We start from the raw sequence: 17,674 nt of genomic DNA, 5'->3' as shown, positions 1-17,674 counted from the left end.
TGAGATGATAATACTTGGATTTGAATCCTGGCCGGATCCCTATTGGGACCCTAGGGATCAACGTACATGAACCATTAATTAAAAATTGTGTGGCTCCAATTAAATGATTTTTATATTTTTAAAAGTAAAGCAGTTTCGTTTTACGTGAAAAATATAAAAAAAAAAAAAATTATGGTTGTACGATTTTTTATCAATAGTCGCATGCGTTGATCCCTAGGATCCCAAGGAGGGAATCTGGCGAGGATCCAAATCCATAATACTCAATGGAATCAGAATGTGACTAGACAACTACTTTTTCCTAGTCATCAGGAAGAGGTATTCTTCGAATTCGAATTTTAATTTTAATCAATTACCAATCTAAACTTTTATAATTGGTCAATTTTCTTTTAGAATTTTACTTTTATTCCTGAACTTTTATAATTGACCAATCTTTCTCTTGAACTTTAATTTTAGATGATTAGCACCCGAACGTTTGTCATTGCCAATCTCTAGTATTGATTTTGTTGAGATGAGTAATTACTCTTTTTATTTGAATTTGGGTCATGAATTGAAATAGGTGAACCGAGATAGTCATGTGAATCAAGTCAGGCTAATAAATTGGCACCACAACCCCAACATGTTGCTACAAAAGTAAGACCACAGAAAAGATTCATAGTTGTCCACATTAGGGATAGAGTTCAAACAGAAAGTGTACGGAGTGAATTAGTGCAAAAGAAGAAAAAAAATGTTGTCCATATTGGGGATAAAATTATATTTTTGCCCTCAAACGATTGTCATGTGTCATGCACGTGACCAAGATAGATGAAAATTTCCAAAATCTAACACAGGGGAAATTGGCTAATTATAAAAGTTCAGTGGTTAACTGGCTAAAATTAAATTTTAGGGAGAAATTGACCATTTATAAAAGTTAAGGGGCTAATTGGCCAACATTAAGGCTTAGGAAAAAATTGGTAGCTCCTTATAACTTCGGGAAGGGAATCGACAAATACCTCTATGAGGAAAACCAAATTTCTTCACCTTTTCACTGTTACTGATTCTTCTTCAACGTCATGCGACCCAACAGAAAACTGGTTCAATTCTACTTGAACTAGGGCGGACTATGGTATTTTTTACGCTCCTACTCCATTGTGGCAATTACTATTTTCCTGAACTTTTCAAATTTGACAAAATTTCACCTACCATTAGTTTTTCGAGTTTTCCATCCAACAATTCATCCATTTTAGTCGTGTTATCCACGACTTCGGAAGGTAAAAGAGTCATTTTGTAATCACTAAACCCTATATCCGCAACCTATTTTACCTGTTTACCCTACTGTTTAATTCTTAGTGAGAAACAAACTAACTTGTTTACCCTAAAAAAATACGTGACAAAAATGGATGAAATGTTGGTTGGAAAACTAGAAAAACCAATTGTAGGAGAAATTTTGGCAAATAATAAAAGTTCAGAGGGGAATTGACTAAAATAAAAAATTAGGTGGAAAAATGGCAATAGCTTACAAATTCATGGGGCAAGTTGAAGATACCTCTTCAACTAATGTATCCCCATGCAACATTTTTTGTGTTTCTAACACCCAAGAACTTAAGAATTGGCTACAATACTTATATGTATTAAATACAATCACTATCTAATAGTTATATATAATTTGTGTATTTAATACAATTACTATTATGGTCTAGCGATATTCTGCTTCACATGTAAGTGAGAAGTCTTTGTTTCGATTCTCCTCAAAGGTGAATTAGAATCATATTATTACTAGTCTATTACTATTTGACTGTCAAAAGGGTGACTTTATTAATTTTATGCAAGTATTATATTCAAATCTAAGAAGTTTTATCCCTATAATCTTTCGGTGGAATGATATTTTATTTTAAGAGGTGATAAATTTGGGTTTATCAGAAATAAAAGAAATCATTAAAAGCAATAAAAGCAAGTGATACTTGACGATGTTTTTGGATTTATTAGTATGATTAGAGAAATTGTAATTTCTAGAACTGGACTCTGGATGTGGCTCCTGGAGTGCAGAGTGATTCTTGATAAGAAGCATTTATAAGAGACTAGTCAAAAGGATAGCTAGCTAAATTTACTTGTGAACAATACATAGTTAGATATAGTTAAGAGAAATGGTTTAAGGGAAACAAAAGATATATTTACAGAAAAAACACCTTCTCTCCGCCTGAGAGATTTCTCTCTGAGTGAGAGTTTTTCTTTCTGTGAGTGAGTGTTTCGTTTCCTAGTCTCCAGTTTAGCCTCAAGCCTTAGCTTCGACCACGACCCGTGGCATTCCCTATCGTTTTTCTTTTTCTGTTTTCTCCCTTCTATTTATCAGCCCTTGCGTATCAATTGGAACCACTCCTTGCCCCGATCGGAAAACTTCGTTTCGGTGTCTCCATGTTGTCCTCTCCACTATATTTTCCCCTCCATGCATCCACTCTTTTCACCTTCATTCCCTCCCACCTGTGATCACTCTCTATCGATTTCACTTTGGATCCGATATGCTCTCACTTTGTTCCGCCCCCAACAGCTTGATCGAAAAGTGTGTAAAGCCTCAGCTTGGGTGTTCGCACCACCACCTTCCACCTGTATATCAGTCTCGGCACTATTGTCAGTGGTTCCACTGACTTCCTCCCCGATTTTATACCATTGGTGGTGGCAGATTGGTTCTATGTGGAGTTCAATGGATGACGTTGACTTCTGCTTCTCTTTTTGTTGTTGGTGCTTGGTTGGTCTTCACCTCTGGTGTTTGTTAGGTTGCTGGTTCATGGTCGCCAGAACTTGCTTTAACTCAGTATATAATGAGCTAGTAGAATTTACCCATAAGTTAAACATTAAATAATATTAAAATTCACTCACTGGTTGCACTCTCTCATTTTTGACATACCCTCTCGTGTTGAAACAATAACAAATATTGAGAATTGGTTAAAATAATGAGAAGTGTTATTTGCACTCCAAAAATCTCATTCTACACTCCTCGCAAGTGTATTTTTCTTTTCTAATATAGAAAATTTGAAGTGTAGAATGAGATTTTTGGAGTGCTAATAACAATTCCCAAAATAATTAGTGTTATTGAAGATGCTAAGTTAAATTGACAGTGAAAATAAATTTTGAAGTTAAATCACTAGTAAAATCGAAAAGATAATCATTTTTTTAGAAAATCTTAATGGTACAAATTTTTTTTTTTATTGATAATAAAAAAAAGTTGCACCTAACTAAGGGGACATAAACCTAACTTCTCATAATACAAGGAAAAAAAAAAAGAAAAACAAGGAACTGAGACAAACATGTATGTCGAGATGCACATTAATTTGAGAAGTAGAAGCCACGAAAGCCAACATGGTCTGAAAACAAAGTAGCACAAACTAGCAACGGAGATAAATCATACCATACCAAAGGTGGAGAAAACAAGTCCATGTTAGCACAATTGTCCACAACAACATTTCCTCATGATATGTGTGAGAGGCGTATAAAGTTATCTTCCAAGTGTAGTCCAAACAAATAGAAACACCCCAAAAACCAAAGATTGTGCAACTGTAGGGAAATGGACTTACGTACATAGACATTTCAAACAACAACCAAAAAATCTGAAAAAGACAAAGAGATACCAAATTGACATGCTACTTACCTCCAAACCTGCCTAGATATCTGATCCCCGAAGAAAAGATGAATAGGAGATTCTTTTGAATTATGACATAAACAACAAATGGATTCCAATGAATACCACATCGTATGCACTGCAGTAGGAAGTTTATTAAGAAAAAGCCACCAAGCCAAAATAGACAGTCGAGACGAAATAAAATGTCACCAAATAAACTTAGCCCAAGCAATATCACTATGTTTTTTTTCTTTTTTTTCCCAAATAAGATGATAACAAGAAGAAATGGAAAATTTCCCAAAAGACGAAGGCTCCCAGATTAATGTGTCATCCTCTACATTTAAAGACAAAGGTAAACAAAGAATCTGTTACACCATAGAAGGGAATAAATCTATAAAATAATTTGGCAAAAATCACATATGAGCTTCAATAGCATTTGAAACCCGAGCTAGAACTGTAGGTGAAATGATGAAGATAATGAAGGGCCAATAATCGGGTCATCCAACCATTTGTTGAACCAAAAGGAAACTGACCTCCCACTGCCAATAATCCAACGACTATTGTTATTCAGAATAAGCAAAGCACGCTTCAAACCATGCCACACAGAAGGCAGATATCTTTTTTTTGTAAGGCACAAGAAGAAAACGTTGATAAGCAAAAGAATCCCACAAAGAAGAAGATTGTAAAGCATCCTAGCTAAAACTAAGCAAAGCTGTCAAGTTCAAAGCAGTCAAATCATGAAGACCAAGTCCACCTTCATGCTTAAGTACACACATCATACTCTAATGAACAGTTACTAATGTTTGGGAAGTCAAGTCTCCTAACGAAATAAAATTTCGTGCACAAGTAGAAAAATATTTTAAAAAGCAAGCTGACTATTTATAAACTGAAAAGCTATGGAGAAACAAACTATGGAGAGAGATGCTTTAATCATTTTCTCATTTAACATGAAATGCATATTTTGGGTCTTGGAGACTGGCTTGTGATAAAACCAAACCAAAGACGGTTGCTAGTTTAGGTACTAGTTTCCTTTCCATCAAGTTCTTGGACATAAGTGTGCTTAAGTGCTTTTGTTTTGGGTGTGGTAGGTGAGATGAGCATTGAGCACCAGTGCGCTTATATGCTTAACATTTTAATTAAAACAGAAGATTATTTATGTTATTAGAAACATAGGCTTAAACTTTGATTTTAATCTGTAAATATGAGATCCGACCTACTTAAAAGTTTAAACAAGAAGAGTACAACATTATAATTTAAAAAAAAAATATTAATCTAATAAAGAAAAAATAAGCATACGACCAAAAACTAACAAACTTCAATTCCTAGTTTGTTAAAGTTGTTTAAGTGAATAATTTCTAAGTTTAAGAGACTGAGGCCAAGTTAATAAAAAAAACTATGAAATGTTAGATAAAAATGATAGAAATGCCCTTTATGAGTATTATAAAGGTATGCGAGAGGGATTTGCAAATTTTTACTTAGGAAGGGTCATTTATACATCCATCTCACATTTGTAATGCTTGCGAAGGGCATTTCTAATGCCCTCTATCTAGTTTTTTAGGTTCTATTCCTTACCAACTTAGCCTTAATCCTATGGGGCATAGAATTCCCTCACCAAACATACCCTAACAGAAGTATTTGGCTTCTTGCATGTAAAGAGTCATTCCTCCTTACATAACGATGAGACATCATTTATCGTAAAAACATCATAATCAATTCATTTATTCTCTTTATCATCATTTAAAAGTCGTCTCTACAAAAATTGACATAACTTGAAGTCCAATTAGTCATTTACATATATATCAAAGAAATCAACAATTATGGTAACAAAGAATATCCCATGATTAATCATCAAATTATCTGATTTATAAGAATGACCAAATGGTCACCAAATCGAATTAGACTTTCCCGACAAACAGCTTAGGTTGAAGATACAACAAGAGAAAAGAAAATGAACCTGGTCAGAGACGAATAAAAGCCAAGCTTTAGTCACAAAGCACGTGATCCATGAGGACAAAGCTACAAGAAAAGCATACACACCAGAAATGTTGCTGATGCAAACCATGTATCTGCAGAAACAAAGACACTTCAAAACATTAATCAATAACTCAAAACAAAAACATTAGCGCAACGATCTTCCAGCTCAGTAGATTAAAAGCATCCACTATTGGACTAGAGGACCGCAGTTTGAGTCCTCCAAATGCCAGTATCACTTGTATCGAAAACGGAAACAGTAATTATCCAAGAAAATGAAAATGAATGGAGTTGTTACTTGAGGCCCGTGAAATTGGAGAACTTTAGGTTGCCATAGCTGGGGTGGTGGTTGGTCATAGTGAGCCAAATGTAAGTCTATTGAGAGCTACACACTTGTTTAGCACGTGCATGAGGGATTGAGATCTGCTACTATGACTTCACAAGGTTAGTGGTTAATTGGATATGTTGAGTTCTTTTGTTTCCGCTATATTTAAACTTACACCAATGGTTGCAACGCTCAGAGGAATCACAGAAATCCTGAGGGAGGAGTATATGAGCTTCAGGACACTGAAGTAATTAGGAGCATTGTCACCTGAGTTTCGTCTCATCTTTGCAGGTATTGCATGAGCAGCAACATGATCCCCAACGGGTCTTATTATATATATTATATATGAGAGAGAGAGAGAGAGAGAGGGATGAAAATGTTGGTAAGACTAAGACTAAAATGGTAACGTGGTAAATAAATACAAAACCTTTGAGGGAAGAAGTAGATATGACTAATACACCACTACTTTTTTTTCCCCCTTTGTTTTGGAAAAATCATCAATATGGATTTTTATTGCTATAAAAAAAATTCCATCGTAAATAAACAAATGCTTAAGAGACAAACTGAAGCTTTAAGTCATTAAATTAAAATTTTGTGAGGACTAATCTATGAATTTGTCTGAATGTGAAACAATAATCTTACAAAGTAATGCTGTTAAAAAATTTTTCCCAACATAAAGGATTTTGAAGAGGCAAATAAAAGGCAAAAATTCTGACCAATTTACTCAAAGAGACTATTACTCCATGTTGTGACAAATCCCACGATTAATATTCACTAATTCTTTTTGTATATAAACTAAATCTTTAATTGAATCAAACAAATGCTCCAATTTTTCAATGTGAATGGTGTCTTTGTTAGATAGTGGGGAGACGAAATATAGTGGGGGTGTCCTTTTTCAGTGCAGCTGCAGCATGACGGATTAAAAGTATTAGATTTGGCTGTGCTTCCTTTTTCAGAAATGTTAAACTTGTTTATAAGTGGACAGCAAAACAATTTTGATGATAAATAATACTTAGCTACTTACATGTGAATATTTTATGTCTTCACTTTTTAATTTAACTCAATTTAAAAATATCACATGTTATTTAGTTTTAAAGCTCAAGAAAAATTAATAGTGCGTCAATTATTTTTAAAACAATAAGACATGTGATAATATCATTGGGCAAAATTAAAACACAAGTATTTACTAGTGAGTGCTCGAGTATTATCTTTTGATCATCATCTTTTCTTATAATGGATTATTAATTACTATATATATTTCATGGATAGTGCTATTCACATACTCATTTTTACCTCTCACGCACGCTTGTAATTTTTTGCCATTAATATTTTTTAATTCATTCGATCCAACAGCTAAAATTTCATAATAGTATGTGAGAAATAAAAATGAGTGTGAATAGCACTATCCATATTTCACATGAGAGAGACACAAAACGTTGTTCGGCACTTCAACAACTACAAATCCTCCCTACACAAGCGCTCACCATGACATGTTTTGATCTTTAAAATCTTCTCTACTTTTCCTTAACTGTAACTTTTTTTTTTTTTTTTTTTGGTAATGGAAAACATAATTTTCTCTTCTAAGTGATGGTAGAGAAGAACTTACCTACAACGTGTTTACAATTACTATAGCACCCCAAGTGACTTATATAAGATTACACAGCCTTGTTTTTGTGATCAGAATAAATTTAGAAAAGATGCTAGATGCTAGTCAGACGGTAGGTAGGGACCTAACGGCACTTAAAACAATGGGTCAAAATCACCACACTAAAAGTGAATCCATTTCATAAAAGTTTCTCAATAACAACTTATTTGACTTCTCCCATCATTTCTTCTTTTGGTAAATTTCTCCCATCAATTTGGTTGAGACATTTAGTTTACCACCTAAATGCTTTTGTTTAGTCACTTAATTCATTAGCTCAGCTACTCATCAAATTCATTGCAGTCTGGGGAAGAGAACTGTATATGCATATGAACGAGTCAACTGAGTCAACTAGTCAGTGGTCAGAGATGTCACATTGAAGCTTCATCACCAAGGAAAGAGATAAAAACCACTTCTTCAACAACATGAATAAAGGTACAAAAAAATCCAACTGGAACTTATTCTGGAGCTTCATTAACCATGGAAGACTTACAATACAAGTGGCCCCCGGAAGCACTCAAAGAATGATTTTAACTACAATCTCTCGCTTCTTTCAAGTTTTGCTATTGGGTCTCTCACTCCTTGTCTAAAATGGAGTAGAACCCCAGATAAGAAAGCAACTTCCCTGGAACGTTGTCAGCAGCCAACCCATCTTGCTATGCATCCCATTTTCGTTCTCTGTGTGAATTTTTATGATACAAGCTCACGCCATTTACATGTTCCTCCTGAGTTTGGAAGAACGTTTTGTCCATTAGAAAGCTGCATTCCACAAAGCATTCTCACCTTCTCCACAGCGCTTGTGGACCTCCTTGATCCTCTCGGAAGACTTGCAAATCCCGCTGCAGCTCCAGTCAAATGAAGCAACACAGACGTTGCCTGCCTGAGCCTTCCACTCACAATCTGTGGTAACAATTAACACCATTAAACTTGTAACTATACGCTATGTCATGATAATATTTATCCCTAGTTTGAACTACCATTAACCTTTCTTCTAATATTGTTTTCTTTGCAATTCTAGACATGAAAACTTATCCCGTAGAAAACATACTGACCCACACCAATAACATTGAAATAGCACCATAGAAATTAACACGGGTGTTTCTCACGCATGTTATTTAGCACATGATCAGCCCTGACCTTGAAGTCTTAGACACAAGCCAAATGAGAATGTATGCCATTACTGCAAGTGAACTGTCATGGTAAGAAATGCTCGATCAATCGGAGGATCTGAACTAAGACCTCATGATGTCTTATATGAGCTGATGGCCACGATGATTAGGTGTGTATTGCAACTGGTATCAGCCAAACAATGTGTGGCAATTAAGGGGGCTGTAATCAACCCATAAAACAATTCTAAATGCTCTGGAAGGTATAGTTGATCTGACATTTTAATGAACAATAAAATGACTGATAACTCCCTGTGGGGCCTACACGGCTGCACCTTGTATAACATGTAAGCCAATGGTTTATGTCACGACCACCAAACTATGTCCCCTCCCAGTGTGCTACATAGTTAACAATGTGTAACCTAAATAAATGATTTCAACTTGTTTGCTTTAAGTGTTAAAATTAAACATGACCATATGAAACAGAAACACAACGTTGGAGCCATAGAACATGTAACAACCTATGTCAATCAGATATTTGGCACCCGAACTTTATATTTTTCCCAAAGCTATAAGAGCCTAATCAAGACCAAGCGAGTTTAGAAAAATGGGGCAAAACAGATGGATATGAGATTACCAGGTGGTGTTCCACAACATAATCTCCGGTCATCAATCTGCTCCACATCCAATCCAATGAACCACGACCCCAAAGAAACATCCTCATTCGCATATTTGTGTAGCACATGCCTAGATGATTAGCAAAATGTAAGAAATAAGAAAGGCCCTAAAGGGTAGACATAATTTGAGCAGAACGATTTCCACTACATAAAATCTGGAAACATACTGGTTGTTTGATATGTAATTAGCCAAGTCTTTTGAGATAGCATAGAGCTGTCCTGTGGCATGACGGAAATATTTGTTCCCTTCCGCTCCGAATTTCCAGTACTCGGGCTCATGATATCTTACTCCCCTGTCAATAAACAAGTGAGGTAAGGGAAAGCATGCCACAAATGTCTAGCTGGTTTAAATAACTCAAGAGTGTACAACTCACTTTTGAGCAATGACTGGACCAGATTTCATGCATCCAATATACACCCTGGGTTTTGATCGGTGTCTAGCTAAAGTTGCTCCAAGTGTTCCTGAAGTTATATGATGAATGAACTCAACATTAAGAAGAAATAGAGAACGATAACAGAAAAAGTTATTACACACTAGCTGGAGATCAGAATGTGCCCGTAAAAATGACAACACTAGTGACTCCTTAAACAGGAGTGATTTAGGATGTGTTCCGGAAAAGCCAATTGCCAGTTTGTGAACATTCAAAAGACATATTTTGAACAGAGAAGCCTGATGATTATATACCTATATTTACATGTACATCATCATCAACTTTGACATAGAAATCTGCGTCCCACGAAGCAACAGCAGTGGCAAAGAATATCTTCGTCTTTGCTGACAATTCAAGATAGCCTTCAACATGATCCTGCTTTCATCAAATTTATGAAAACAAAATCGATTAGCTTTTTCCTCAGACCAACACATTACGAAGATGTCTCGCACTGTTTATATGTGCTCCTCCGTCAGATAAAAGGATTTAACGAACTAGCTGAAAGGATTAAGGCTTTACCAGCCGCATAATGTCACCATGCCTCTTCTCCTCTGCTTCAATAGCTCTATCAAGGATACCACCTGATGTAGCACTAGCAATGGATAGAAGAAAAAACAGATCAGGCTTTATTCCTTAAAGGTTTTAACTTGTTTTATTTTCCTTCTTAAGAAGAGGAAGGCATTTCAACATTGAGATGACCATGTATGATACAATAAAAATGTAGACAATTTAGGGTAAATCATGTGATCAACATTAACTTTGAGATAAAAAAATGAACTCAATTCTACGACGACGTATAATTTCCAAAATGTTTCTAATAAAGTTGATTGTTTATTCCATAACAAAAATCCCAATAGGAAAGAATCAAATTCCACGATCTTCTAGTGACAGGCAGACGCCTACCTACATGAAGTCTATAGAAGGGAAAACCTAAACAAGTAAATTGTTATTCACCAATAGAATTGAACTCAAACACCCACCTGTGACCTATTACGAAGCGAACTACAATGCCCTTTTCTTCCTCAAGCTGCTTTCTTTTATCCGCTATACAGTAAAGACAAAGTATAAGGGAAATGTCAGAGGCATTCACATATAATTAGAAAACATAAAGAAAGTAGGTTGTCAATAAAAAACCTTGAGGCATCCAAGTAGCACGAACTGAATCTCTGCGCTTTCGACTGCTAAAAGCAGTGTTTATTCCTACGACCATCAAATACTTTCTTTTATTTCTTGTCTCGGGAATTCTTAAATTTTCTGCAATCGGTGAACCACTAAGTATAGATTCCTGTGCAGCCCTTGCAGCAGCTAATTCCGTCTCCAAATTTGAAATTTTTTTATCCAGCGTGCTGCAATTTCGACGAGTCGTAAGACATAATATTGAGTCAACTTCAACAAAATGAGTTGAGCTGCATCATGACTTACGGTATAGCGTGATGAGTCTTTGAAACTTCCCCATAAACAGCCTTTGGTTCATGTTCTACATCCTTCTAAACAAAAACAACAGTAAACATGAATAAACGAATAAAGAAAAGGTAAATAGACGGCTGCTTAGATAAAAGGTACTTACAATTGTTGGATCACAACCAGAAACTAACTTGGGTGTTTCATTGTCAACCCTTGTTGTCCTCGATACTTCTTTAATTTCAGGCACTGACCACCTTCTGCTGGCAGAATCCATTTATTTTTAATTAGTATACCACACGCCTGGAATAAAAAAAAAAACTCTACCATAGAACATGCTACTTTCGCTTCTGATAAAGTTCATGTAAAAACATGTTTTGATGGGAATGTATGTCCATTTTTGCAGAAAAAAAGTCGCATACAGTAATCAGAATGTGAAGATTAAGGACATAAACGATGCTATCAAAAACCAATATCCTAGTTTGGAAATCACGCAGGAGTCGCCCCATCAGCACATTTTCCGGCATTGAGAAGCAAAGGGAGGGAAAGAAAGAGACTAGGCGGAAGACGGTGACCTAGTACTTAATGAAGAAGAAACAACAGACTCATCTCTTGAATTAAACAACTATGACAAAACCTGATTACTAGAATGATGTCTGAATTGAATCTTTGGATCTATTACATGAAATTCAAATCCATCCTAATCTCATAATTGTAAGGGACAACACAAACTTACCAATTCTGCGGGGGGAAAAAAGTGAAAATTCAACCAAAAATCAATGAACAGTAATACCACTAATTGAAATATAAACTAGTCTGCCATCATCATTAATCACTACTTTAAGATACTAACAGAAAAATTAAGAAATACACCAATGATGCATTAACTACAAAAACACAGAAGAGATTTAAGGGAAAACAAAAGCTACCCACTTCACCAAATTAAATTAATTAATCATTTTTTTCTGGGATTTTAAAGAAAAATCGCAGCTTTAAATATGTAGAAATTCAAATAATTTACCTATCAGAGAAGAGCATTCCAGCACAAAAGCAACCAATACAAAACAAAAGTGTCCATTTCCGAGACACTGCACTCTTCGAAGCTGCTGCCTCTCCTCCTCCTCCTCCTCCTCCTCCTCTGCTCTTCCAAGACATTCTTCTCTCTAATGCGACCAGTCAAGCTAAACCAGAGCAACACTCATTTACCAATCCCAAGTCAATGGAGTCAACGCACTCGTTTGACCCAAAATTCAGATCCAGAAAGCCACGTTCCTTAAAAAATCCCAAGTGGCTCCTCTGAGTGCTCGACACCACGGAGGTTCTGGTTTTGTCGGTGGGTTTCTGGGTGTTGTGTTTGTATGTATGAAGTTATAGAGAAGGTGGAGGTCAGAACAAGGACCAACAGCTGGGGTTGAAACTTTGAGATACTCACCTGGAATTACGTAACCGACCTTAACACACTTTTTATATTCAATTTTCTGTCCCGCGTTGTACGTTCTAGTTTCCATACTTTGGTACAACTTTTCAACTACCCTATTATTTGCGAAGGATTTTATGCTCTGAGGAATTTTTCAATGTACCGTCAACAAAAATGGGTATACTAAATACTATAATATAAGTAAATGGATATTCGAAGAAAAAAATAATTTAATCACTTGTATTATGACATTTGAACTACTAAATCGTGTTTCGAACACGTTAAAAAATTTCTCTATCTCTAAATACTGTATACCTGCCTCTAAATATCGTATACCTCTCCCATGTGAGTCTTTGAGTAATTTTTTGGCCTAAAATAGCTGGGCTATGAGGCTATATTTAGGAAGAGGAAAAAAGTGTAATTTTACATGTATACAATATAAGTTTGTCAATGACGAAGAAAACTTATATGAAATCGATTAGAGATCGTTGTATTTATTTTTTAGCGAAAGGGAGGAAGGAATTTATCCCTTACAGCTATGTCGAGACCCTATGAAATTTTCCCTTCAATTTTGTTAGCATTTTGGTAGGAAATGTGGTAGTAGAGTTGCCAGAGGCACTCTCCTTTGAGTTTTCGTGATTAGTCGAGGAAGACTTACTTGACAAATCATGTGATAGAATTGGAAGAGATAAAAACAAAAGCATATGTATTCCGTGATAGGTAAAAATTTTGTTTGTCAATAAACGACAGAAAATAACTTGCAACGAAGTTGCTCGTTGTAAGTCACAATACATACAACCACACTAATAAGTTATTCTCATCATGTTAAATTGCAAAAAAAAATTAGCGGGTATGAGATTGTCTAAACCATAGAACTGACACCCACAAGGTTTACTTACACTTTCTGACATCCACAAGAACATTGCCTAAACCTTAACAAAGCATATAAAAGAAAAGTAGTGCACAAGTACATAGCAATGGAACAAAATTTGAAAGGGTTAAAAGCGTGTTGGAGATTGTAATTTAACTCATAGAGGGCTTTGGATTTTGCACAGATATGATACAAAACAACTTCACGAGACCACATCCAAGTTTTATCTTTTCTTCTCTTCGGTTTTATAATTTTATTTTATTTTTTGGTGGACCAAATCAAAATTTACATATTAAGTTTAGAAATGATTTTATTAGCTGTACTTGTTAATTAATCAAGTTCGTAATTAGAAAATTAATAGAATACTTTGCATTGCAAGTGAAGAAATGAAAATGTTTGTTGAACCAGATTGTCATCTCACATGTTAGCATAAGGTGTAGAATTAATTAATTCATTTTAGAGAATCAAAAGGTGGACTTTTTTCCTCTGATTAAATTGATTTGTCTTTTGGAAGAGAAATTTTCTCAGTGTCATCAACAAACAACGTGACAATGTTGTATGTTAGGCGAACGGTGTATATTTTGAACAATTTCGAATGCGTGATAAAAGATTATTGAACAATAACATTGTTTTTTTTTAATATATGAAAAATGGGTTGAGGAATTGACTAAACCTCACAATGGCCTAGCAATAATGTGGTTCAAATTCACATTCGAAGAGAATTAAACCTAAAAACTCTCACTTACAAATGAAGAGGAATACCACTAGACCGTCGTACTAAGTAGCTAACAATAACATCGTTGAGATAATATCCGGCTTTTTAGCTAGAACAGTCTTTAAGATTGGCATAACTCCTCACTTTGGTCATTGAGATTTGAAATCGATAAAAGTGATTCCTGAGTTTGTCCACCATTAATCGGTTTGGTCTTTCCGTAAAAAAATCTCCATTAAATAAGGATAAAATGATAAAAATACTCTGAATTTTTTTTTCAAATTATTTTGGTTCATTGTTTATAATTAAATTGAGAATATTTTGTCATTTTATCATATTTAACGGAGATTTTTATAAAAATACCAAAGTGATTGATAGTAGACAAATTTTTAGACCGCATCTATCAATTTGGAATCTCAATTACTGAAATAAGGAGTTATGTCAACTTCAAAAATCATCTTAACTAAAAAAACCAAATCTAATTATATGACGAAAAGTAAAGAACATGATGACTCAAATAATTGATTTTACAGATCAACGACAGACCCCAACAAATGAATTGTCAATAGTTTCAAGTGTAAGGGCCCCTTATGTAGGGTTATAACCTTTTTTATATAGGGTCATAATCATTAATCAGAACCTAGAACCTTTGGTTATGTTCATAAATCACAAGTCCTAATCCTGGATATCTCTAAGACAAAGACAAGTTAGAGGCTGAGGAAAATCGCAAGTCCCCCACTTTTATAGAAAGCTACATTCTATTTCTACATTCCTCTTTTGCTCTTTCCCTTGTTCTCATTTGCTAATTACAATGTTCTATCCTACACAAAGGATTCAATGTTGAAGTCGCTTTGAAAATTGTCTCTATAAAAAATCAACCAAATTGAAAATGATGCAGCCAATTGACTAATGTACGTAGTAGTAATTCTTAAAAAGGAACGTATATATGGAGTTGTAAGGTAGAACTTTCGAGTTTGGTAATCAGAACTTTATTTCAGCCATTATTATTAGAGTTGAAACTCTTTCAGAATTTGTGAGTCAATGAGACAAAATATATGGGGTCTATGTAGTATGTAATGAGGTTACATTCAAACGATGGGTCAACGAGAAAGGCCAAAAAATTGGGAGTTGAGTATGAAAGATTTGAGCGTACTTGGTGTTAGACATTGGTCCATCTCATCTTCAAGACTATATCGATCAGTGTATGTCATACGCTCATTAGCAAGTAAATATGTAATTGTTGTCGCTACTATCGTAGAACAAGTCATGTGTACCAGGCAAGAAATTGCTCATTAGTATGTGCTTACATATCTACTTCCTAATTAGTTTGTGTGATTAATCCATTTTGTGTTTAGATCGACAAGTCACATGTAATAACCATTCATTTCATATGATCCCTCTTTTTGAGTATATACAGAATTACAAATACAACTCACCCATGTTTTGGTGTACGACAAAAAATTCTTGGATGTTACGGATTATTAGGTACTTCGGGTATTGTAATCGTTAGATTTTGATTTTATATTCTTTAACAAAGATTTAACAGTAAAAATACTCAAAGTACCCAAGAAGGTCTTCGCGACATGAACCCTCAGCCTTAGGCTAGGCGATATGTAGACAAAAGGAGCCCACAAAAACCTCAGCGACAAATTAGAGAGAGTATGCCATGTAGATCATTTATTAACCATTTTATTTTCAGTTTTTAGTTTTCACTATTTTGAAAATTGAAAAGTAAAAAGTAAAAACTCAAGGTCAAACTCAAAAATGTAGTTTTTCAGTTTTCATTTTTTTTTCCTGAGATTAAAAATTAAGCTTAGTTATCAAACAAGATATTATTTTCAATTTTCACTTACAAACAAGTTTTCAGTTTAAAAAAAAGTGAAAACAAAACGGTTATCAAACGGTGTTTCAAGTAAATTGAATATCTAAAGTCTCACATACCTGTGAGGGCTCCCCTATCAGTCTTTGAACCCGTGCGCGGTGGTTGCCGCCCTGCCAGCCACTGTGCCAACGTTGTGCCTGGCCATGTGTGAGCTCGTAGATGCTCCCCCACCGCTACCGAGTACCAAGCCTGATGAGCAACTTCCATTAACCGATAGGCCAAGCCCAGTCCCTGATCCAGGCCCAGGCACCCGACTAACCCACTAAGTCAATGAATCCGCCCAGGCCAATTCGGACCAATTTTTGCTGATGAAATAAAAAGAGGAAGGTGCGTCACACGCGTGTGAGCTGCATGTGGTATTTGGAGAAGAAAATTGAGGGGGAAATAAAGAAATTGCGAAGATTCTGGGAATGATACAAATCATTTTTAAACAGAGACGGAGGAAGTGAGATGGAAACAACTGAAGTGAGGAAAGAGCTGAGAAGTTTGGCACTCGACGAATTAGAATCCTTCCACGAAGTTGGAAAGGCTAAGGCAAGTTCTACCTTCCTTCGTGTCTTAAACCCTTGATGTCGATTTTTACATATATAAAAGTGAGATCGTTATCCTGTTGATTTATTTATCGATTGATGAAGGTCTTATAATAAATTTGTAAAACGTGTGTGCATAGTGGCAGCCACAATAGGGACAATGAGATAGACTTCCATTAAACTTTTGTTAGAGCAATATTAGAAAATAAGAAAAATAATAATATAATTTCAATGATATTAATCATAAAGAAATTCATAACATCAATTATATATGAGATTAATATAAACAACTAGAGAGAAAGTTAGAATAACTGACAAACTTGGAGATTGAGACTTGCATAAATGCAATGTCCTAAAGATAAAATTTCACCCATACTCTTGTATTTGTAGTTTGTTAGGCGTCCATTTCCCAGGATTCAACAATCTATAATCTAAAGTCAAAGCACTTCAATCTTCGGACTCTAGCGAACTTTATATATTCCGTACTCTCAAGACACGACTTGAAATTTGACACACGAAGCATGAGATAAACAAAGTGGGGAAACCCTATTTCTCAAGAGTAAAAATTAACTCTAATTTTCTATATATAATACCAATGGTTTCATGGGTTTATATAGAATCCAATTTCTACTTATTAAAGAATGTAATTTTTCATCTATAAGTATACATCACTTATCAAGGGAATACACCTAAACAACATAACATTTCTAAGAAATTAATTAACAATATTTTCCATTCAATTATTAAAATTATATATTACAATATTTCATATTATAATATATAATTTCCATCAACTTCTATGAAATGTAATCCGACCATAATGTTTTTTTTATATTTTCTTTTCTTTTTAAACGGAAGTGGTCAAGTTGTTTGACGTATGCAAGCAAGATGCATCTCATAATAAGTTAAAGAAAGAGAAAGCACAAATGTCTATATTTTAATTTGATAAGTATGCCAATCAAGTTTTTATAGTAGCGAAATTATGATTTCACCTCTTTGTTAGAATTCCTCTGTTCCATATCGGTTAAAAAGCTTGAGAACAAGCTCTTTAAGGAGAATTACTCCACTTTAATTAACATCGAGACCTTTTGTATTAAAACCTCACACCTGATGGATTGAA

The 17,674-nt window shown here is 34.8% G+C and overlaps 1 protein-coding gene across 4 annotated transcripts; it reads right to left on the bottom strand.

Annotated features, from left to right (window-relative positions):
- Window positions 1-7,926: 7,926 nt before the first annotated feature.
- Window positions 7,927-12,579, bottom strand: LOC103931023 (probable beta-1,3-galactosyltransferase 2). Of its 4 annotated transcripts, none has more exons than XM_048564026.1 (11): window positions 12,164-12,579; window positions 11,309-11,405; window positions 11,164-11,225; window positions 10,876-11,087; window positions 10,722-10,785; window positions 10,261-10,333; window positions 9,996-10,116; window positions 9,685-9,772; window positions 9,478-9,603; window positions 9,271-9,380; window positions 7,927-8,427 (listed from the first exon to the last, which is right to left on the bottom strand). In XM_048564026.1, the coding sequence occupies exons 1-11, from the start codon at window positions 12,295-12,297 to the stop codon at window positions 8,279-8,281; spliced, it is 1,236 nt and encodes a 411-aa protein (XP_048419983.1). In that variant the 5' UTR covers window positions 12,298-12,579; the 3' UTR covers window positions 7,927-8,278. The 4 variants fall into 4 exon arrangements, with proteins under 4 accessions (XP_048419983.1, XP_048419982.1, XP_009338707.2 ...); XM_048564025.1 differs by having other exon boundaries at window positions 11,164-11,228; window positions 12,164-12,578; XM_009340432.3 differs by having other exon boundaries at window positions 11,309-11,402; window positions 12,164-12,576.
- Between the last annotated feature and the right edge of the window lie 5,095 nt (window positions 12,580-17,674).

Source organism: the organism of the source record quoted next, unplaced genomic scaffold (genome assembly GCF_019419815.1).
Source record: "Pyrus x bretschneideri cultivar Hongxiangsu unplaced genomic scaffold, Pyrus_bretschneideri_v1 Contig38, whole genome shotgun sequence".
Taxonomy (NCBI): Eukaryota; Viridiplantae; Streptophyta; class Magnoliopsida; order Rosales; family Rosaceae; genus Pyrus; species Pyrus x bretschneideri.
The sequence above is the reverse complement of the archived record's forward strand: the minus strand, read 5'-3'. Positions and strand labels throughout refer to the sequence as shown.